The following is a 22,445-nucleotide window of genomic DNA, read 5'->3' on the forward strand; positions in this document are numbered from 1 at the left end:
CTGCCTGGTTATCTGTACGTGTTATTATTGTGAAAAGAATACGTCTGTGAGCAAAAACCGCCCAGCCTCAAAGTGGTAGACCACACAAACTCACAGAGCAAGACTGCTGTGTGCTGAAACACATAGCACGTACAAATCGTCTATCATCTTATATCATTCACTACAGAATTGCAGACTACCTCTGGAAGCAACATCAGCACAAGCGCTGTGCATTGGGAGCTTCATGAAATGGGTTTCCATGGCCAAACAGCTGCACACAAGCCTAGGATCACTATACATAATGCCAAGCGTTGGCTGGAGTGGTGTAAAGCACTCTGGAGCAGTGGAAACATGTTTACTGGAGTGATGAATCAGGCTTCACTATCTTGCAGTCTAATGGATAAATCTGGGTCTGGAGGCTGCCAGGAGAACTCTACCTACATGAATGCATAGTGCCAACAGGAAAGTTTGGTGGAAGAGGAATAAAGGTCTGGGGCTGTTTTTCAGGTTTTAGTTTCACCCCCTTAGTTCCAGTGAAGGGTCATGTCAATGCTACTGCAAACAAAGGCATTTAGACAATTATATGCTTCCAACTTTTTTTTACAACAGTTTTGGAAGGCATGACAGCATGACTCTGCCCCTGTGCACAAAGTGAGGTCTGTAAAGACATGGTTTGACAAGTTATGTGTGGAGGAGCTTCAGTGGTCTGCATAGAGCCCTGACCTCAACCCCACTGAACACTTTTGGAATAAATTGGATTGTCAGTTGCAAGCCAGGGCTTCTCGTCCAACACCAGTGCCTGACCTCACAAATGCTCTTTTGACTAAACAGTCAAATTCCCACACATTTCAAAATCTTGCGGAAAGCATACCTAGAAGAGTGGAGGGTGTTAAAACTACAAAGTAGGCCCAACTCCATATTAATGCCTATAGTTTTAGAACTCAATGTCCGACAGGCTCGTATGGGTGTGCTGGTCAGGTGTCCAGATCACTTTGGTCATTTAGCGTGTTTTTATCATGAAAATATTAAAAATATATAAATATCTTTGATATTCTCTTCGAGAATTCGAAGAATTCTGTTTTATACAAGCCAGTATGTTCGTGTTCACGCTATGTAATTATGGTAAATTACGTTTTGTCTGCATAACTGATGTTCACCTAGTGTGACTGCATTAGTTAAATGTAAAGTCACATTCTCAAGTTTTGCTGTTACTATTAACCATAGTGCTGCCAACCTTAGTGTAGATCTGGGAAGATACATGGTGTTGGATGTAGGTCTCACAAGAGTAGAAAACCTTTAAGAAGAAGAGGTTTACATATCATTGAAGAAAGATTTATTCTAACCAAACGTTTTACAGTTTTTACAGCTTGAACAGTGTGAGTGTAGCTGTAGCATTTATGAAATTTATACATTATAATATCATTACCTAAATGATTACACGAATTAAGTGACCTTATAAAAAACAATGTCTGATCTTTCAGTGAAATGGACCAGTTACTCTTTTTCAAACCATTAGCAGCTTTGTTGTTGTTCTTTTCAAATCACATTGTATTACTATTCAACACCATTTAAAAGTTTGTGTGCGTGACACTCGTAAACTTTGCACACTGGCATCAGGAAAGAAAACAAGGCCCTGCTCTGATTCTATAACTTTTCTGGAGTTGCTCTCACAGCCACATTAGAGAGTGTCTCGAAGCTTCTGCGGTCGGCCCAGGAACACCATCTCCAAACACAAGAGCCACAGGACATTCTGTTCCCAGCTCCTGCTGTGAAGGCCCCAATCAGCACCGCTGCCTGAGATATCCCACTCTGCGGCTTGCCGTGCTTTTGTTCTGCGTCCAAGAAGCTGGAACGTCCTCCTCTGGTGCGAGAGGAGTGGCATAGATAGGACGTGGTAATTGAATTGAGCGTTCTGTTCTCACTTGTTTACAAGTGGCTGAAAAAGAGAACGAGCGTGTCCTGGCTGAACGCGCCATCAGTCACAAGGAAAGCACAATGGACCAGTCTCAGCCGAGTACTCTGTGTGGACGGGGTCGAGCGCTGCCACTTTTTGTCTCCTGATCAGGCTGAGAACATGGCCATGACCCTCTCCAGATACAGTTAAGCAAACCTAGGGCAAAACGGAGGGCCAGCTCTCCTCCGCCAGCATCTCATTGCATCACCACACATCCGGCAATGGAGGGGTAGGCTAAAGGAGCCTTACATTTTGAGGAGAGAGAAAATGGAGAGAGAAATCTTAATGACATACATGAGCTGTACACGCAGTCATGTGTTCTTGTACACAGTACAAATAGTTGCTTCTAGGCAGTAATAATTAAGATTCATGAAGAGGGTGTCTTTTCCAAGTGTCTTGCAGATGTCAAGTAAACAGTTTAGGAACTACCCCTACAGGGATATACCATATTGTGCAAAAGTCAAAGACTGCCCCCATTTATTATATTTTCAGTCAAAATTGACATTAAGTTATAATTTTTCAAGAGATATTTCTGGGAAGATTAGATAATCCACTTGCGTAAGGAAGAGGAAAGTCAAAGGATCAAAAGTGAAAGGTTTTCAAAAATATCATTAAAAGATACCCACAACTGTTTCTGTCTTTTCTTACACTGTAAGAAGGCAACTCAACACTTATAAGTCTGAAAGGAGCTGTAAAGCTACTGGTGTTCTCAGAATAATGGACTGACCACACATTCAGTGAGTCCAATCCATGATTATTTGGACTGTGAGAAGCAAAAAGTCAGTCAATTTCTAAAACTGAACTTTGGAGGTGTGGAAAAATATCCTTGAGAAACAATCTCCTGCCTCTGACTTTGCACAGTACTGTGTAAACATTTGAGAATCTAAGGAATGATTGGGTATTTAAACAAGAGGTCATTAAAAGTGTGTATTTGTGTCTTTTTGACTTTACCTTTGTATAAATCTTTAAATAGAATGTTTGTGATAAAAATATTGCTGTACACTTTTGGCTTTTGTCTCAGCAGGACAATGTCGACCGAACTGCCAATCACAGACCAGCAGAACTAATTGGGTCAAGTTTTCAACAGGCAGCCAATCGGAACTCTCCTAACCATCAAGGTTAGTCCTCTTCAACGGTTCCTCAGCGGATGTTCATTATTGTCATTAGTTCCAGCTAAGAATTTAGACCATGCACAACAAACACTGTATGCTTGGTTTCGTCAATCTTCACAGTAATTCTCGCTGATTTAGCTATAAAATGTACTATAAAGGTTTTAGCTTCTCTGTGTCATTATCCAATTGTGCTTTTGCATGCATGTGTATATGGGATGTGTATACAGTTGAATATAAGGGTTGTTGTACCATAGAAGCTTCTTATAGTTTAAAACTTGCTCATTAAGTTGATGCTAGCATATATATTTAGACATCTTCCACTGTAAATGTTTCATCAGTTTAAAGACTTGATTTGTGAAGACACAGGGTACCATTCTCTTTAAGGCTCCACTCTAATCGTGGCATACAGAAAAAAAAACAGCCATGATAATCGGAGCATGAGATTTAAGCACAATATTGCCTCAGCATGGGAGGCACAACTCAAAAGCTTTTCTTTTTTTAAAGAAAGATTGCTGCAGTCACAGAAATAAATGGAGCAGAATGGTTTACTGTGTTTGCTGATGTCTTGATTTCACAAAACTGAACATACACCAGAAAGGCTGTCATGGGAAGCAGGCTTTATTGTCCCCCACATGACATGATTGGAACATTACTTGGACCTGTTGGGATTTTTTATATGTGAAAATAAGTAAACAAGTAATAGGAAAGTGAAAGTTGATCTATACTGTAAAAAAAACCAAAACAAAATGAAGCTGTTGTGTCAGATCAGCTCTGATGATTTTTCTGATGATTTTAATGATGCATCCATTGACTTTTTCATTAGCCAAGTTTATGTGCTCTGTATTTAGACCTCAGTGGCTTGCTTTTTGGCTGTCTGTACCCTCTGTTTGGGCTCTATTGATGCTTAACAGTACAGATGTTGCATTCACCAAATAGACAAAAGGTTGCAAAGAAAAGACAGGGTTCCTACAATTTGGTTTAAAGCCCCAGTCAAGAATTGGTACTACTACAATAGGGCAGCAGTTCAATTAAAGTTTTAACACTACACAAACTGCTCTCATTTACCATGTACACTGTTACAAAAAAATCAATTGTACCTTTTCAACTCCATTTCTGCTCCTAAGTCCCCTCACAATCAACAGTCAAGAAGAATCCCACCACTCGCTCAGTCTATATCAATGCAGACTCGAAAGGGATCCCCAGGAAGTTTCAAAGAGCCATCTGGTGACAAACCGCAAGTCCCTGAGCTCTACCAAGCAATAAGTGTTCCACCCTTAGTTGGCTATGATCCCTGCTTGGCCAAGCTTCACAAGAAGAGAAAAGCAAACAGTGAAATACTCAGTTGAGTCAAGCCTTTTCTACAGTCTTAGGAGAGAATTAGTGACTGTGCACAAAGCAAACTGGGACACAGGCTTGCCTTGAGACCTTTGCATTCACAGAATCATCTACAGTAATTTGCCAATTCCTCAGTGATGTGTTATTTTTGTAAACTTCTAGAGCACTGTAGACTATTCTGATTTCTCTAGAAACCTGAGATTTGGGAATGTGGGCAGACCAGTACAAAGTTACCCAATTACAAATTCTGTAATCAGGACCAGAGACCTCCTTTACTCCTGCCTCTGGTTGAAATGGCCATTAGTCCTGAACGGCAAGTTATTCCAGATACTCCTTTGTCTGTAGACCTTTATGTCTGCATGCCGTTGATGAAGTCTCGGACAGCGATATCCAGACCAGCACATTCTGCACGTGAAAAAGATTTTTTTTTTCAGCCTGTGGCCAGGCAGTGCTTTCAAGATAGGTGATATATATGAAAGGCAGCAATTAAACTGACTCTGTTTCCAAAAGAGTGGGCTGCCACAACTAAATGCTAATCGGCATTTCATTTTCTGTCTTGTTTTCTTCTCTCTCTTCTTGCTCTTTTTCTCTTCTCTTGGTCTCACACTCATTGTTCATTGTTTCTTCCTTTCATTTTTACGCAGTGCACCTCTTCCACAAGCGATGTCTTGGAATGTACAAAGGTTATTTTGAGTATGAATTTGAATTCAGTCATATCCCCTCTCTCCTCTCTCTGTCTCTCTCTCTTTCTGTCTCTGTCTCTCTGTCCCTCCCCCGCAAACTGTCTGATGGCAGTCCCTCTGCATTGTCTACAGCATTTTAGATCAACAGCGTACAGTGCGGCCCGTTTCTGGCCAAAAAGAACGGCTCCACTGCTTCCTTTCACGTCTGCTTCCGCAGGCCTTGTTTTGGGGTGCTTCCCCCCACCCCTCCCCCACACACAGAATCCTCGGCAGGACGCCTCAGTACCAGCCCCGGCATCCTGCACTCCCATAACCCCCCTTTGTTCTTTCTCTATTTGCATGCTAATTGTCATTAACAGAGGACAAGTTGTAAACATGCTGCTTGGAAAATCTGTCATTTTTTTTCTGCAGCTCATGATTTCCTTTTCTTAGTAACGGCTTCTTGACAGCCACATGTCCATGAAGACCTATGGTCTTCTTACAGTGGAAGGATGGGCAAACACCTGCCAAAAATTTAATCACAGACGAAAGCTTTAAGTACTGTTTATCTGACTGTTTTGATGGTCTGCAGTTATGAGACATTTTGTTTTTTTTTAAATTCTAGAATTGGAAACTTTTTTTCATTTAGTTTTCATTTGGAGTTTGCACGTGTCTGCGTGGGTTTCCTTCGGGTAGACCGGTTTCCTCCCACAGTCCAAAGACATGCCATTTGGATACGCTAAATTGCCCCTAGGTGTGAGTGTGTGTGTGTGTGTGTGAATGCATATGTCTGTCTGTTCGCCCTGCGATGGACTGGCGACCTGTCCAGGGTGTTTCCTGCCTTCTGCCCAATGACTGCTGGGATAGGCTCTGGCTCCCCCCGCGACCCAGAAGTGGCTTAGAAAATGAGTGAGAGTGAGTTTTCATTTGACTTTCCCCTTCTTTACGCAGGTGGATTGTCTTATATCTAGAATATCTCCTCAGAAATATCTTGTGAAAACGTAATACCTTGTACTTAATGTCCATTTTGACTGGAAATTAAATAATTGAAGTTTGGACTTTTGCACAAAACCTAGAAGGGATTGCAGAAAACAGGCTATAGCCAGCTAGTGTTTGCCTTTACAAATTTATTTAAAAATGTGGACTGGGTCTGGATCCCCAGTAGACTGAACTTTTTCCCTATGGTTCTATATTTTTCTTACTGTACTCCAGAGTTGCAGTGATACCCCTTTTAATTTTTCATTTTGTGATAAATTCTTTCTTGTCAGAATGTCTACTGGAGGTTAGCACTTAAATGACTGTGCGCTTTAGGGTAGAAGACTAGGTGAAACTTTTGTTTGATGATGATGCACCACAATCTGACATTATGCAACATTTTGCAAACGTTTTACTACCCTTCACAAGTTTTTTGGTTTGATAATTTGAACAGCCATGAAATCTGTGCAGGAATAATTCATCAGTCATTTCTGAGAGGCCTCTAACTGTTCAGGCTGGGCACATATGACTTTGCATGACTTTGCGTAGCATTACCTATTTGAAGAAGTCCTGCAGCTAATTTGGTTTAAAGTCCTCCTCAGTGGTTATGGTGGATAGTGATTTGATTACAGTGTTTTTCTTTTCCAGTACACTGTGTCCCTGGCATGAGGTACATGTGCCAGTAGATGGAACTTAACATGTCAGCGGTGTGGGTTGACAAGAAGCAGTAAAATGCTTATGGCAAAGCTTTTCCAGTTTTAGGCAGTATTAGTGGGTGATATGTCATTATGTAGTTCTTCCTAAGCTATTGGTTTCACCGATATGTCACAAATACACCACCTAATGCAATATTCAAAAAATGTAAAATGTTAGAACTTTCAGCAGGAAAGTCAGGTTCAGCGTCAATGTCACATTTGCATCGTCTGGATCTCACTAGATACAATGGGGACTCCCCCAGAAATTAGTGCTTACTGAGGGGTAAATAGAGGTTCCTGTGCAGCGAAAGCAATGCGGCACTTGTGGGGCCTCCAGACTAGATGACTCTATGAAGGAGGAGCACCATTCCTTAATCACTGGGCCAAAGACATGGCCCAGAACTAAGGCACCTGAAAGCATATGTACAAAATTCTGACATAACACTGAGCCAAATACCCAACTGACTGAGGGGCAGCATTTAAGAGTTTGTTGTTCACTTCATCAGTGTTAAGGCCTTGTAGAGAAGAATGCAGGGCCAAGAGAAAAAGAGAGAGAGAGTTAACAATCCTGACAATCCTAATAGCTGTATTATTTGCGCTGGAAGAGAGCTCATCCTTGTATCTATATTCCACACTGAGGCAGTGTGGGTCAGGGCACAGCGCTTCATCTGGTGACACTACCTTAGAAGCAACACACATATCCACCACCACCAGTATCCACATTAAAACAAGGCCATGGGAAGCGGCATGTGCCATGGGCGTGTGCACCAGTTACGCCAAGCTTGATCGTTGCTGTTGTGAGGCCAAGTGAAACCCCACCGCAAATTCATTGGCAAAATCCTCCCCAACTGGAGCAGAGAAGCTATTCACAGGGGCTGCATGCATTAAGAATGTTTTCAAGACTTTAGTCAATGGCGCAGCTTAGCCGGTGCAATTTTGAGTGCGTTTTAAACCTGAGCAACAGGCGCCTTTGCAATGGATGGAGTGCTGGCATTGGAATGTCATGAGGGCAAGGCAGAAAGAAGCTCTGGTGGGGCTGGAGTGCTAAGCACAAAGCGCCCTGGCTGAGAAAAAAACGTTCAGAAAGTTTGTGTATGACGCCCATGCTGAAAGCACATCTGCACCGCTAGTCCAGTGGCTAAGCTCCGAGGGGGGAGGAGTTTCGCTGCTTTCCTTGCTGAGCGTGGAGGCACTGTCAGCGGTCTCTTCACTCTCTGCTTCAAGGCCCACTAGCCTCTCTTAGCGTCAAGCTAAGGGGATGATTGCACAGTTTATGCATGGGTTAACTAGCACCTCACAGAGGTGGCCTAACCCAAGGCATAAAGGACATAAGTCATGGCCATCATCAGGGTCCAGTTTGGCTGGCACTGTATGCAGATGCCCTGGTAATACATGCTGCCTGGCCAGCACTGTGTTGGCTATAGCACGTTAACTCACCATAGTGTGCAGAGCTTCCAATTCCAGCCTGAGAGCCAGGGCTTCTGGAGCCGGAGAACTTACCTGAAGGCTCTGCTAGTCCAGTGGCTAAGCTCTATCACTAGTGCCGAGCTTGGTTAAAGTGATTGGAGAGCTGCAATCCTCAGCGGTCCACGCCTACACCGAGATGCTTGAGGATGGATGAGGAGTCGATGAGTCAATGACAATAATTCTTGGTTTGGAGATAACTCCAGCCTCGTGTATCCTCTATCCTTTGTCTTTTGTTTATTCTCTCACCTGCTAGTCAGCTCTGGGGAGACACATTTGCCCTCATGTAATTGTATATATGGATATCAAAAAACACATTGTTTACATTTGCATTAAACATGGTCAAGATCCATCTCTGACCTCTTCTGATGGTGGTTTGTCATCTGATCATAATCCACTCACAACGTGTCCTGAGGATGCTTACACGTAGCTTTCCTATGTTTAAGTGAAACCCAAACGTGATCAGATCACCAAGAACACGTTTGTGAAAGGTGTACATGGACATGAAATTGAAACCCATACCCATGACTTTGAGATCTGATAATGCTAAATTTGTCTGCATGAATAAAAACTACAATACATTATCAGCAGATGAAACTTTTTGCTTCTTCCTTGTATATAACTGTTCTGTGGAACATCTGTTCATTAAATGGAGTACAGATACTCTAATATCAGAAATAGTTCCTAAAATCAGAATCCACATGTCCCTATCTCCAACCTTGCCTCTCTGATGCAGTAGAAGTCCTCCCTAGAGGCCTCTGCCGTTACTGCCAAGTCAGAGCCTACTAAGCATTGCTGTCTGCCCCTGTGGAGCGTGGGTTTGATATTTCAATGGAGGTTAATTTATGCGTGCAATACAAGCCTGTCTGTCCTGCTGAGACCTCTGCATGTTTGATGGGCAGATATAAAGCCGTTTATGTCCCCAAAGCGCCTGCCAGTGCCCTGCTAGTGAAATGTCTGTTTTTTGAGGGGGTGCGCATTGAAACCAGCAGAGGTTACTCTTTATTTATTATTATTTCTATAAAAAGCTGTGTGAGGGGAGAAAGCTGTTCCACTCTGGTCTTGTCTGCATGTGCCTTCAGGAGAAACCAGCACAGAGTGAAGTTTATTCATTAGTTGAGTGTCTGCTGTTGTTCGTGTGAATGAATTGAGTATCCTTTCTTAATGGTTTTTAAGGTATGTATGATCCTTGTTCAGTGTGTACTCAAATTAGTTTCACATTCACAGACATGGTTCAGTTAGCAGTTGTAGTGAGTTATTTGTTTGTAGCAGCTGTGATTAGCACTTAACTGAGCATTTCAGGTATGTCTTTGTAGAGCTGTTTTGTGACTCTCACACATGCATATGTGCCCATATTCTTGTATTTTAACCTTCCCACAACTTATTAATAATTTATTTATTCATCATTACTGTAAGGTCTGTACTTTAGTACTGTACTGTAAGTTAAACGTTAACCAAAAATGTGTGTTGTCATTGTATCATATTGTATTGTCACACTTGTAATGTGATGCGTGTCTTATAATGAAGTTACTGACAAAACCCAGCCCTAGCTGGTATAATTAATTAGCTCTTAAGTATGCAGAGCAGTACAAAGCAAATGTGGCAGATTTTCATCAGGCACCAAAATTTGCAAAACAGTGTTGTTGTACATATGGTTCATTTGTGAATATTCTGTCTAATTTTATCTTGAATGTTTGAATATTTCATTACATTAGTCTTCAATCTGTATCCAAAAAGCTGCCCCACTCTTACTGAACTCTAATATATCTGATCCAGCCAGTCAGGGACTTTGGACGTGGTTGATTAGCTGGAGCAGGGCAAATTGTGGTTGGAAGATCAGGGTTGGAGACCACTGTTCTATAAGAGTAAACAAAACTCAAGATGTGTTAAATTATTAAATAAAAATGTTGTTGTTGTTGTTGTTGTTGTTATAAAACTTGAAAAACTAAGATAATGCATAAGCATCACTTATACACAATTATTTTCACAACTACCATTGTTCGGGGGATCCTGCCTAATCCAGCAACCCTGATCAGGTTGCTGAGGCTGTTTGGATGTGGCGGTGTTGAGTGGCGCCGGAGAGCAAAGAAACCAGCATCTTTAGAGCCACATTACCAGTGAGTGAGGCAGTGATCATGTTTTAGATTTAATATTAGTTTTTTACACCACTAAAAAGATGATTTATATGCGAATATGTGTCAAATTAAGCTGTATTAGTCTTAATGCCTGATGCAGTTTTGTTAAGTTATGTTCTGCTGTGACCGGCTCACCAGCAGGTATTCTGTATAAATATATAACGAATTTATCAAGTTTTTATTAAATTTGTTGTGGCTCTGCTGTGTGTGTGTGTGTGTGTGTGTGTGTGTGTGTGTGTGTGTGTGTGTGTGTGTGTGTGTGTGTGTGTGTGAACTCTCTAGGATCTATAAACAGAGAAGGGGCTTACATGGCTCTATCAATACTGCAGGATTAGTCAGCAGTGATGTAGCTAGCTGACACATTTTCAGGAAGAGGTCTGTGCCTGGTCACTCACAGGGACGAGAGCACAGCATTAACCTTTTAAGGCCTGGTGTACCCAAAATACTCACATTATCAATTCCCATTATCCTCTTTCTCTTAATGCACCTCTGCTTGTCTCAGGCAAAATGAGCAGAAGCGTTTAAAGGTGCTGTGGACTGACAGACCTCTGGACAGTCCAGCTAACAATCTAAATTGATCAACAGCTATATCAAGCGAGAACATGCATCCCACTGAGAGGAGTGCTGATTCCTGTGATGAGGTTACCTGCACTGTCACAGTGGGTCAAATGTTGTGCTCTATTAGGCATCATGTCAGAATATCAGTAAACATAGTGACTCATAGCCTGAGTTGTTAGTACATTTGTTTTAAGAATAAAGGGGTTTTGATTCTTTTAACGTACATTTTACCACTCGCTTTAATTGATTCCCCTTTGCTTGGTGTCTTAACTGCAGTGCGGCCGTCTCCATCTGTTTATGCATTTATTGATGTAAGTCCTATGATTCTGTGAACCAGTATCTAAAGAGCTAGATGGTTTTTCATACAGCGCTTAGTGAATCTTGATAAAGGCCTGCTGTGTGAGAAATCCTCATTGTTACGTAGGTCTGTCAATTCAAGTGACTGAAGATTTTAGTTAAATGATTATTAATGCTCTGCGTGGTTCATGGTCAGTTCTAGTATTTGCTCTGCATTTAGTTATTAAGTGTATATGTGCATATGTGTACATACCTTATAGCAGGGGTGGCCTAAACTGGTCTTAGTGATCTACCACCTTGCAGCGCTTAGCCGCAACCCTAATCGAACACACTTGATCCAGCTAATAAAGGCCTTCAAGAGCATCTGAATAATACAGCCAGGTGTGTTGGATCTGAACCCGCCAGGGTGGTAAATCTCCACAACCAGGAACAGGTACCTTATCTTACTAAGGAAATGTGCTGTGCACTTGAAAATAGTAATATTGCTATAAGTTAATCCTTGTGCTACCTCTAGTGGTAGGAGGTTGAAATGCAGTCTTAAAATCTTACAATTGATACTAAACATAGATTGGGCTTTTCTAATATAATCCATTCCAAATAGAGGTCAGTCTGCCCTGTGTTAAATTAAAAATCCCCATGTCAAGGGTAGAATGATATAAACAATGCTGCCCTTTCTTAGTACAGCTGCTGCAGCTGGACTGTCATAACTATTGTTGCTCACTTTAAGAGGGTTAATGTTTCATATTTGTTTAATTATGTTGAATTATCACATCTTGTCATTTTTTTCTGGTATGGTACAATTTTTTCTCAGCAATATGAAGCAAGAATGTGAACATACAGTTGCAAACAGGGTTGCAGATACATTTTATTTTGCCAGAGCTAGAGTGTAGTAATGAAATGCAATTACAAATCAGGGATTGTTATTCTGTTTTTAAAATGTCAGAGTCAGACCTCTAAGACAATGAAAATGACATGTCAAAAGGACTTGGCTTTTCCATATTACCTTTTACCAGCAATTATACACAGAAATGCACAATTTACTTTCAAATTTAAACAATTTAAATTCAAATGCGAAATGTGCAATTGCATTTCTGTGTGTAAAGACTGGAAAAAGTTAATATGGCAAAGCAAAGTGGTTTTGGCATTTAATTTCTATTGTCTTAATGGTCTGAGTGACTAATTAAAAATGGAATGACAGTTGTCCATTTGCAGTTGCATTTCCTCATTGTCGCTCTCCAGCTCTGCCAAAAAGAAAAAAAAGTATTAGCAACAGTGTTTGCAACTGCATTTTCAATGTCAGTGAGGTACTCAGTCAAATACTTTGTCAGTCAAGTACTGTGGGTGGGGTGGTGGGAGGGACTTTTTAGTGCAAGAGTGTGTTTGATTAGGAAGTGACGAAAAAGTTCGAACTTTGGTAATACTGGCATACTGTTGCTAAGTGACATGGCTGGCACAAGCACCAGTGTTTGTGACGTAACAGGCTCTGAGGACTGTCAGAGGTCTTGGATTAACACTGCTTAGCACATTTTAGTGCTTTTCCTGCTTTAACACACCTGTTTGAAAAAGTCATCAGTTATTAAAGAGCTGTTGTTTTGTGTGGATTTTTAATCGAATAAGAGAGCTTGTGGCGGTAACAAGCACCAGTGTTGGTGACATTAACAGGACTGTCGGAGAAACACCTACCTGCTTTAATGCTGTCCATCCTTGAAACATATTACATTCAGTCAGCGGTTGTTAACGACCTGGGCTGGGTTTTCTAAAATCATCTTATTTCAAGATTTTACCAAGATATTTGCATTTGAATTTGGATTATGTCTTAAATAATGCACACTCGCATGGGAAATGCAATTGCAAAAACACAGCATTTTCAAATTTACATTTGAATATTAAAATAGTCTGGAACATGCTGCCATAGTCATGATGCATTGAATTGTTTCTTAAATAATCATCATCGTCATTAAGTAAAAATTATTGTGAAGTCAGAGATTTATAGTCCTTTTGTATAATGTATCTATGAATGTGTCTCTCTCTCTGTCTCTCTCTCTCTCTCTCTCTCTCCTCTCTCTGTCTCTCTCTCTGTCTCTCTCTCTCTCTCTCTCTCTCTCTCTCACAGAGGATGATGTGGATCTGGAGGCGCTGGTAAATGATATGAACTCTTCCTTTGAGAGTCTTTGCTCCACCTACAGTGTGCAAGCCGAGGCTGTTCCCCTGCTGCACAATGGCCAGTCTCATCGGCCCAGCGAGCAAACACACTCACACGGCCACACGCACAGCCACGCGCATGGCCAGCCCACCTCCCTGCACCAGAAACTGCGCCGCTCCCAGCCCATGCACATCTTAGCCGTCAGGTAACATGCATAAACACACGGACACAGAGCATATGCTAGACCTTAAGAGGAGATGAACTGCGCTTAACTATCACAACATCTAAAAATTTCATGCCTCTTGGCTTTTTCCAAAACATGGAAAAATAATTCCTGTTTTTATAATTTTATAATAATTTTATAATTTATGTATTTTTATAATTATAATTATAAATTACATTTTTCTGAAATTGAATACGGTCTCATATACAGACACTGTAGATAACTAAAGTGCTTTCACTGAAGCTACATGTGTCATTTAAAAAATTGGTTACTGGTCATTGGTTACTTGGTTACTGAGAGAGTTAAGATTTAGGTGAAAAAATAATTTTAAATGTTTCAAATTTATAATAGGTAATTGCATGTAAAACATGTGGAACATATGTATTACATGTAGGCTATTACACATATATAATGTCAGACACAGACTGATACAGAGACAAGATACTGACAAAATGGGATCCTAACAACGTTTTGGTCAAGACCCTTTAGACCACCAAAACTGTCACCATCAGATAAACAATACTTTTAGAGATAGAAGAAAATCAGTCTCCACTTGCTTCAAATCTTGCTTCTTGCTTCAAATCTGAACAAATCCACAGGTGTTTCTATCCATCCTTCCACTGTAAGAAGCCAACCAAAGAGTCTGTAGCTGTCAAAAAGCCATTACTGAGGAAAGGAAATGGACAAAAACAAAAAAGAAAACTTGCACTAAACAGAAACTGGATATGGAGTAAGGTGTGGAAATTTGTTATTGGTACTGCTTGGATCATGAGAGACAGAAAATGCAACCAACTTCTAAGACTGAACTTTGGAGATTTTAAAAATATCCCTGCAGATTTCTTTGAAAAACTGAAAGCAGGTCTCCTGAAAAGAATGGAAGGTGTAAAATTTGAAAGTAGTTGTTGAGGCTTCTGTTTAAGTTTCTGTTAAGTGTGTTTTGTGTTTTTTCCTGACAATTAAATTAATTAATTAAATGAACTTAAGTAACCAAAGTGATGGTCTCAAATAATGTATATAGGACATCTCACTTTTAAGTTATTACATAGATAATAGTAGTGTCTCATGAATATTAATTGCTCGTTTCTGAAAGAGTTGGGACAAAATGTAAATAAAAACAGAATGCAATGATATGCAAGTCATTTATACCCGATATTTACTTGAAAATAGTACAAAGACAACATATCAAATGTTGAAACTGAGAAATGTTATTGTTTTTTTTATATGCTGTTTTGAATTTGATGCCAGCAACACTTTAAAAGTTGAGACAGGGGCAACAAAACACTGGTAATGTTAAGTAATGCTTAAAAAAACATCTGGAACATCTCACAGCTAATTAGGTTAATTGTGAACAGGTCAGTAACATGAATGGGTATACAACAAGCGTCCCAGAGAGGCTGAAGCTTTCAGAAGTAAGGATGGGGAGGGGTTCACCACTCCTGTGAAAAACAATTTAAGAATAACCTTTCTCAATGTAAAATAGCAAAGACAATTTATCATCTATGTTACATAATAAAAATTCAGAGAATCCAGAATAATCTTTCTATGTAAGGGATAGGGCTGAAAACCAATATTGGATGGCCGTGATCTTCAAGCATAAATGAGAAACATTTTACTTTCAAAACTACAGCAAATGGTCTCCTCCGTTCACAAACGCTTACAAAGTGTTGCTTAAAAAAAGCAGTAATGCAACAACTTTTATGAATAGTGTTGCTGTTAGCAAATTCAAAATGGGCAAATATCTTTCAATAAACTTTCAGTTTCAACATTGGATGTTGTCTTTGTACTATTTTCAATTAAATTTTGCTTTTAAACGATTTGCACATCATTGCATTCTGTTTTAATTTACATTTTGTCCCAACTTATTTGATGTCCCAAAGTGTCCCTGGCTGTATTATTATTCTTATTATTGTAATTATTATTATAATATAGGTATTTGTATTAGGACTTGCGTAGATGATCATGTGCCTTAACATTATAGAAAAACAAAGCGTGTGTGTATGGAGCAGTGGATTAGAGCGGGCTTGCGTTTTAAAGGAAGGGTAATGAGCTGGGGGAGTTCCTTTTTTATCATGGGTTCAGTGAGAGGTTAGCGTTCAAACTTAGCACTGACCTCTATGGGACACACACGTCTACTCTGTGTGAGTGTATGTGCTTGTGTGTTTGACCTTTAAAAGGTCTCTCTCTTTAAAACTAGTCTCCAAAAACACCCCACATGGTGCCAGGGCAGAGCTGAGCTCCAAAACACAGTGACAGCTCTATTCCCAACAAGGGCGCACAGTGACTGACTACCCTCTTTCTCATGCATGCCAAATGCATAGTACAGTCTTAAAGATCATTTTTGAAACTTTAAACTTTATTTTACACATTTTGTTTCCAATAATGGTTCTTTAAATAAAAAATGCTGAGTAAAGGTTTGAAAAGCCTTTAGACCAAGCAGCTGTGCTTGTATTGAGAAGCTTATGCTCAAACACAGATAAGCTATGGAAGTTTACAGTGTTTAAATCTGTAAATTGCTTAAACATAATTACCAGTCCATAATAATTTACCACAGGTTGTTATGCAAATTACCATTGTGAATAGAGTCAGCAAATTCCTTGTTTAAAATTATTACACACGATACAAAGACAAAAGCACAGAGGCTCTTCCGAGCTTTTGTTTAATTACGTGTTGTGAATACTAAATTAATCTATAGCCAAAGAACAAAAATACCACATACATGTGTATAAATCTAAGATGAAACACTGAATGAAATCACGCAAGACATGATGTTTGGCTAAAAGTGTTTGGAAGTCTGGACGTCATAGGACATAAATAATAAGCTTGTGGGCGACACAAAACAATAACTGATTAACTGGTACTTCAAATTTACATTTCTGTTCCAGAACAGTTAAGGATGATTGTATTTTGTTGTAGTTTTGTTCAAAATTACATTAATTTCCATCCCTGCTTCTATGGTGTTGCTCCAATGAACCCATTTTGGCACCTTTATTTTTGAGAGTGTAAGTGGGATGAAGTTTCTTGCCTAGCTTTGTTTCTGTGTCCAGCCCAGGAAGAGATCAGGACAAGGGCAGGGGCAGACCTAAAGGCCAACAGTATTACATTGACTCACAGCCCCTCAAAAAAAGCCCTGTATGTGGTGTACCAAGAGAAAAGAATGTTTAGTGCAAGCAAGTCATTGGCTCTTTGTGATCTGCATCTTGCATGTATTTATTGCACCATACACCCTAGTATAATTTCTTCATGTTCTAATTCTTACTATTATTATCAAGAGTGCTTGGAGTATCACATTCAATACTGCCATGTTCATGTACTTTTACAGGCAAATCCAGTTGTAAATTTGTGCAGTTTGTGTGATTTTTCTAAACATTTTGATTTCTTGTTACCAAAATGGGTAGCTGACATAATTAGGGTGAGATGAAGGACAAGTCAGTAATCACCTTCTTAGTCTCTTGACTGATTCAAGTCAAATACACTGTGAAGCTCTGTTCCATCTGAAACAGACTGGAAGAATAAGACACAATGACCAACTTTATCAAACTTACTCAGAGTAACTGAGGAAAGCCTCGTAGTCTAAAGCATTTGGAAATATTTACTCTGTAAACTAGTCAGTTGAGGTTTGTTCATAAAAGGCTTTTAAAACCTCAAATATGATCAAAGGGCTGTACAACAGATTAACAAATGGTTAAAACAAAAAATAGAACTGAAAACAGGCAATTAACTATTTAATTAATAAGAAACTAAAAACAAACACTAAAGGACAGCATGGCAACAAAACAGAGCTGGCAGCCAGCAAAACAAACTAAACCTACAGTAAATATCTTAGAAAATAAGCACAAACCATAAGTAGACTCATGGGATAACATGGGATGTTGTTGTTAGCCACAGAGGCAGAGTAAAACGGATGATAAAACATAGGCACTGAACGCTCAAAGTTGATGTCAAGGCGTACCAGTTCACATACAACAAAATCCAAACTTAAATGAAAACGCACAATTGGGGACATTTAGCAGATGTTCAGAGCACTACAGGATAAAACATTGGCTGTCACCATAGCCCTGCACACAGGCAGGAACGCCACTGCTATGCCAGTAATGGTATCACCGTGGCAGTTTTACTGCATACTTTAGTCAAGACCAAGGGATAGACAACAGAGCACACTTTTAATTAAGACTCATTAAAGGCTAATAAGTGTTTTATTAGTTTAGTTTATAGAGTATGAGTCCGAGTATGATAATAATGAATGTATCGTATTGTACAATATGATATATAAGTCTATAACTCTCTCTGTCCCTCTTCCTCTTTCTCCAGGAGGCTGCAGGTGGAAGAGCAGCAGTATCGAACGTCCTCCCTGCCTGCCATCCCCAACCCCTTCCCTGAGCTGTGCAGTCCAGCCAGCTCGCCCACGCTGTGCCCCGGCTCTTTACCTCCAAGTGAACCCTCAGGCAAATACGTAAGCCACTAGGTCCTCTGTCATTCTTTTGCTGAGCTTTGCTTTAAAATAATAAGGTAATACACAGGAATGCATAAGCGGTGAGATGGTGATTTATGTTGTAGTCTTCAAAGTATTGTTCCACTGTATGTCTGAAGCCTGCTCCCCGAGGGCCAATCCATTCCCCATCACTGATTTCATTAGAGTGCAACACTCGGGAGTTGAATGGCAACTTTTGGCACTATTTAGATGAGTTTCTTTTTACATGAGGAAGTGGGGTAATGTAATTTTCCCGTAGTTTCTGTGTCCGAATTCGCCATGTCGGTCATTTTTCTGGACTGTGTGTGCCTGCGTCAGTAAACACTCGATACGTTGGTAAAAATGCTATCTATTCTGTGGAAAAGAAGTTTATAAAGTGTGGAGGCACTCAGAGAAACATTACTAGTCTTCTCTGTGGCTCAGATTAAGCAAGCATGTATTGTCCTAACTTGAAGTGTATGACTCTGAACATTAAAATGTAAAATAGCTGTAAAACATTGTGGTAAGGTTGACTTTTTTCTGTAAATTACAGTGCTAATGAGACAGTGCATTTGCCTAAGACAGTCAGGTACATGGTTTAGGATAAACAAAATTTTGCTCTTACCCCAGATGTAGTCGGTCAGCCAAGGCATGTTTGGTGTTAATTTTTTTTGTTTACTTGTGCAGTGGAGCTATGAGACTAACATTGCTAACAAACCCCAGAAGTCGTCACCCAAATTAGTTTTTTCAGTAAATACATACCCAAAACTTTTCTAAACCCATTCAGACTGCACCTATGGTCTTCATTAGGGTTGTGTAGACTTGTCAATGTGGTTTAGGACACAGTATGACTTAGGTCCAATCCCATTTCTTCTTTTTACCCCTACCCCTTGTTTTCGAGTGTCACCCTAACCCCTTGGAACTGAGTTACAAGGGGTAGTGGATGATAATCTTGCCCTACGAAATGGGACAACCCTCAAATACCCAAAACAAAACATTGCTTCATTAACAGCCTACTAGCGGTGCTCTGTAGGCGACCCGGCCCGTCTTCAGTGATAGGAGAGAAGGGAAAAGTTCAGCAACCTTTACGTTTAGGGCATCATATGCCTTCAAAGAGGGGGTATAAGACAATTATTTATTATCACCCACCACTAATTCTTTGGTGATACGAAGCTGAAGTCAGTTATTCACCAGCTTCTTGTTCGAATTTTCCCGTTCCACCTTAAATGGTGCAGCAGTTACATTCTGGCGCTTCAGGCGTCAATACTGCTGGACTATTTAAGGTGGAATGGGAAAATTAGCTAGCTAGCTACCAAGACATTAGCATGCTATTAGCGAGTTTTTTAATGCTTGTTAGGAGGAAAACGACCATAATACATTAAAACGACATTAAACTAAGATAATACAATGATTATCGTAATTTTTTAACGGAGATAATACTTACATTTGTGGGTTTCTTTGGTCGCTCACGCAGCCATCTTGCTGGTTTTTCTTTTTTTTCCATAACACTCGGTTTGGAGTGAGCCTCTGAAAAAAAAATCCATTTGGAGGGCCATGTAGCCCTAACACTTCGCCCTACCCCTTTATCTCAACAAAAACTGGGACACCCTAACCCTAGACGTGTACGCGCAAAACAGAGGGCTATAGGCAAGGTGGTAGGGGCAAAGGGTGAAATGGGATTGGGCCTTACTGTGAAGCATAAAAATGAACAAAATTTCAGTGTGTAGTGGAATGCAGGGGGCAACTGTTGTGAACATAACACTTGCAGAGTCCGACTGCCCTTCAGCAGACATATGGATGCTAGATTGTGTTCACAGTTTCAGTGGTTTCTATTTATAAACATAATATTTCTGGTTTGACATTTCAACTTTAATAGGTTTAAAACAATGTCAGACTTAAGACTAGCAGCTCTGTTATCTTTAATGGCTACCCATAGCGTTCAACTACGCAGTGAAGTTTTGATTTTTTTTTTTTATAAATCACAGTAAGTCGTACTGCATCCTGAACTACACTGACAAGTCTGTGTGACCTCTCAGTGAGTTGAGAGATGTTTTGGGGATGTATGTATGGAAAAGATTTGGCTGACCATTCATGTCTAGCAATTGTAGCCTTGTAAATCCAGCGCTAAACTAAAGAAGCACAATTTGGACACCAAACATGTTTTGGCTGATCAACTACATCTGGTGTAGAAGTTTAAAGTTATGCAAACCATTCCGTTAATACTTTATCAGACATTTTTGCATGCATTTCCCTATGTGTGTATTTGATACTGCTTATGTACCTACTTCAGTGTATGTATATGTATGTGTGAGTGAAAGCATAAATCACTTTCCAATCCCCCCTTGGTCATCACGTGTGACCCTGCCTGTGTAACTGCCCTAGTGTTCTGTGTGTGTGTGTGTGTGTAGCATTTTTTTAAGCTCCCCGATCATCACATGCAGACATGCAGCCCTGTTGATATTTGTGAAACCCACTGCTCCCCTCTTCCCTAAATCATCTCCACATGGAGCTATGCTCGGTTACAGTAACAGACCCTTCATTACTGTAAAATCTGCCACACGCTTGATTCAATTACTCTAATCTCCTACTATTGACTTCTATTGTCCAATGGATGTGACCCAGCAGGCCTGTAACACGAGACCCAGCACTGTGTAGCACCCCAGTCAGGCAGCAGGGAACAAACTTTGGAAGTCATTTGAAACATCTGGCACACATGCAATGTCCACCAATACCCATAAATATCAACGAAGTCAAGCACATTTCCCCTCCTTTGCATGTGAGACGCACGTGAATAGCTGGGATTCCTCTCGCCTGAACAGAAGCATGCATTTCACGTCTGGTGCCATCTCTTCACACAAAGGTCTGCTGTCAGAGCTGTGTCATGTTGCCGTGTTGTAAAGTAAATCAGTGTGCAGTCTTTCCCTTCCTATACCTTGTTACATGCAAACAGACGTAGTTTTGGACAACAGATGTCCTCCTGGCCTCTTGCTAGTTGAGAACTGAAGTGTGGTGTTTACAGAATTTTCCGAGCTGCAGGCGTTTTCTTACAGGGCCCCCATTCCTTTAGTCAACCCCCACGCGCAAGGCACGCGAGCCATACAGCTTCCCAGAGCACTACATGGCTGCACAACCCTACTACCCTTCAGTTGCTACCCTTTTCTTCTTTCTTTCTCTCTGTTCTCTTACATTTTTCATTTTGAGAACTTGTTGCATCTGTGCCCATGATAATTATTTGTGGCATGTGCACTTTACACTTTGCATTCTAGGGGTTCACACATGGGCACAACCTCAACTCAGAGGGTGTTTCATTAATAATTAATATTGTCTTTAGCTTGTAATGGATTAGTGTAGTCTAACATCATGTTTTGAATGGCTGTAGTATTTGCCAGGCAATTTCAGTCATAATCATTAATAAACAAACAAATAGCATTGCTATAGCATTAAGCTTTCTTTGGTAAAAGCCTACACCTTTGACAGTTTTTATTATTATTTTTCAATTTTTACTGGGATAAAGGTTATGCAAAATAAAACGCTAATTTTCACAATCAGAAGCAAATTACAATGTCGAGAGCTTGATCGAAGCAATTAACGGTGCAGATGATCTGCTGAAGTCAGTCATCAACAAGTCAATCTTTAGCTCTCAACTTTTGTTCTAATCAGATTCCTCCCTATATATTCAAACATGTCTGATTTTTATAGAAAGTTTAAAGTTTTTAGTGTGATATGGACAGCAATGTAGTTGAACAAGCGATTCAGACAATAGCCAGTGGGAGCTAGGAGAGTGGAATAAAAGGCAAAGACAGCAGTGGCACCACACCACCAAAGTGATGTGGTAAAATTTATTGATACAAAAAAGAAACAAAGCATGCTTGTGTAATCACAGCTGACTGATGAATGACAAATTTCTCTGACTGAATAAAACTTTCAGTACTGCATATAGCATTTGTCATGGTTATAATATAACAGCATATCCCAATAAACATAATCATAAACAGTGTCAGTCTTTGTTTGAACCCTGCAGATTCACTTACATTATTGAGCACAGGTTGACCAAAAAATAGGATAACTCACAATGCTCAGTAACGCTCATGGTGTCTGTTTACACTCATGGTGTCTGGCCACGAATAAATGCATATAAATGCATTTAGCTTAGCTTAGCTTACAGTGAACACACCTGTAGCATGATATATAGAGAGGGGTGTTACCTCGCCAGGGCAAATCCAATTAAATTTTGGCTTCCATAATTTGGAATTTTGAATAAAAGGATATCAATCACTGTTTGACCATATTTTGTGGGGACAACAAGCATATGGTGTACGTTAGGGGTAGGGGGGTATTTTCGAGAGTGGATGCTGAATCTCGGCTCCAAAGTGTGCAGCATAGCGCGAGAGCCCTGGTTCTCAATAACTGAGAACAGACAGCAGACAGCAGGTCACATGGCACCGAAGTCTGGCCTCACCAGTAGC

General features: G+C 40.2%; 1 protein-coding gene across 3 annotated transcripts in view; it reads left to right on the forward strand.

Annotated features, from left to right (window-relative positions):
- The window catches only part of grb10b (growth factor receptor-bound protein 10b), an 83,389-nt gene that overhangs the window by 30,923 nt on the left and 30,021 nt on the right, over positions 1–22,445 (forward strand). For 2 of the 3 annotated variants that reach the window (XM_036590702.1, XM_036590692.1), the window contains exons 3-5: positions 2,955–3,051; positions 13,280–13,514; positions 17,841–17,982. In XM_036590702.1, coding sequence (XP_036446595.1) covers positions 2,955–3,051; positions 13,280–13,514; positions 17,841–17,982 — 474 coding nt within the window. The remainder of the gene's footprint in view (positions 1–2,954; positions 3,052–13,279; positions 13,515–17,840; positions 17,983–22,445) is intronic. The other variant, XM_036590710.1, reaches the window with a different exon arrangement.

The sequence above is a fragment of the Colossoma macropomum genome, unplaced genomic scaffold (assembly GCF_904425465.1).
Source record: "Colossoma macropomum unplaced genomic scaffold, Colossoma_macropomum, whole genome shotgun sequence".
In the NCBI taxonomy this organism is placed as follows: domain Eukaryota; kingdom Metazoa; phylum Chordata; class Actinopteri; order Characiformes; family Serrasalmidae; genus Colossoma; species Colossoma macropomum.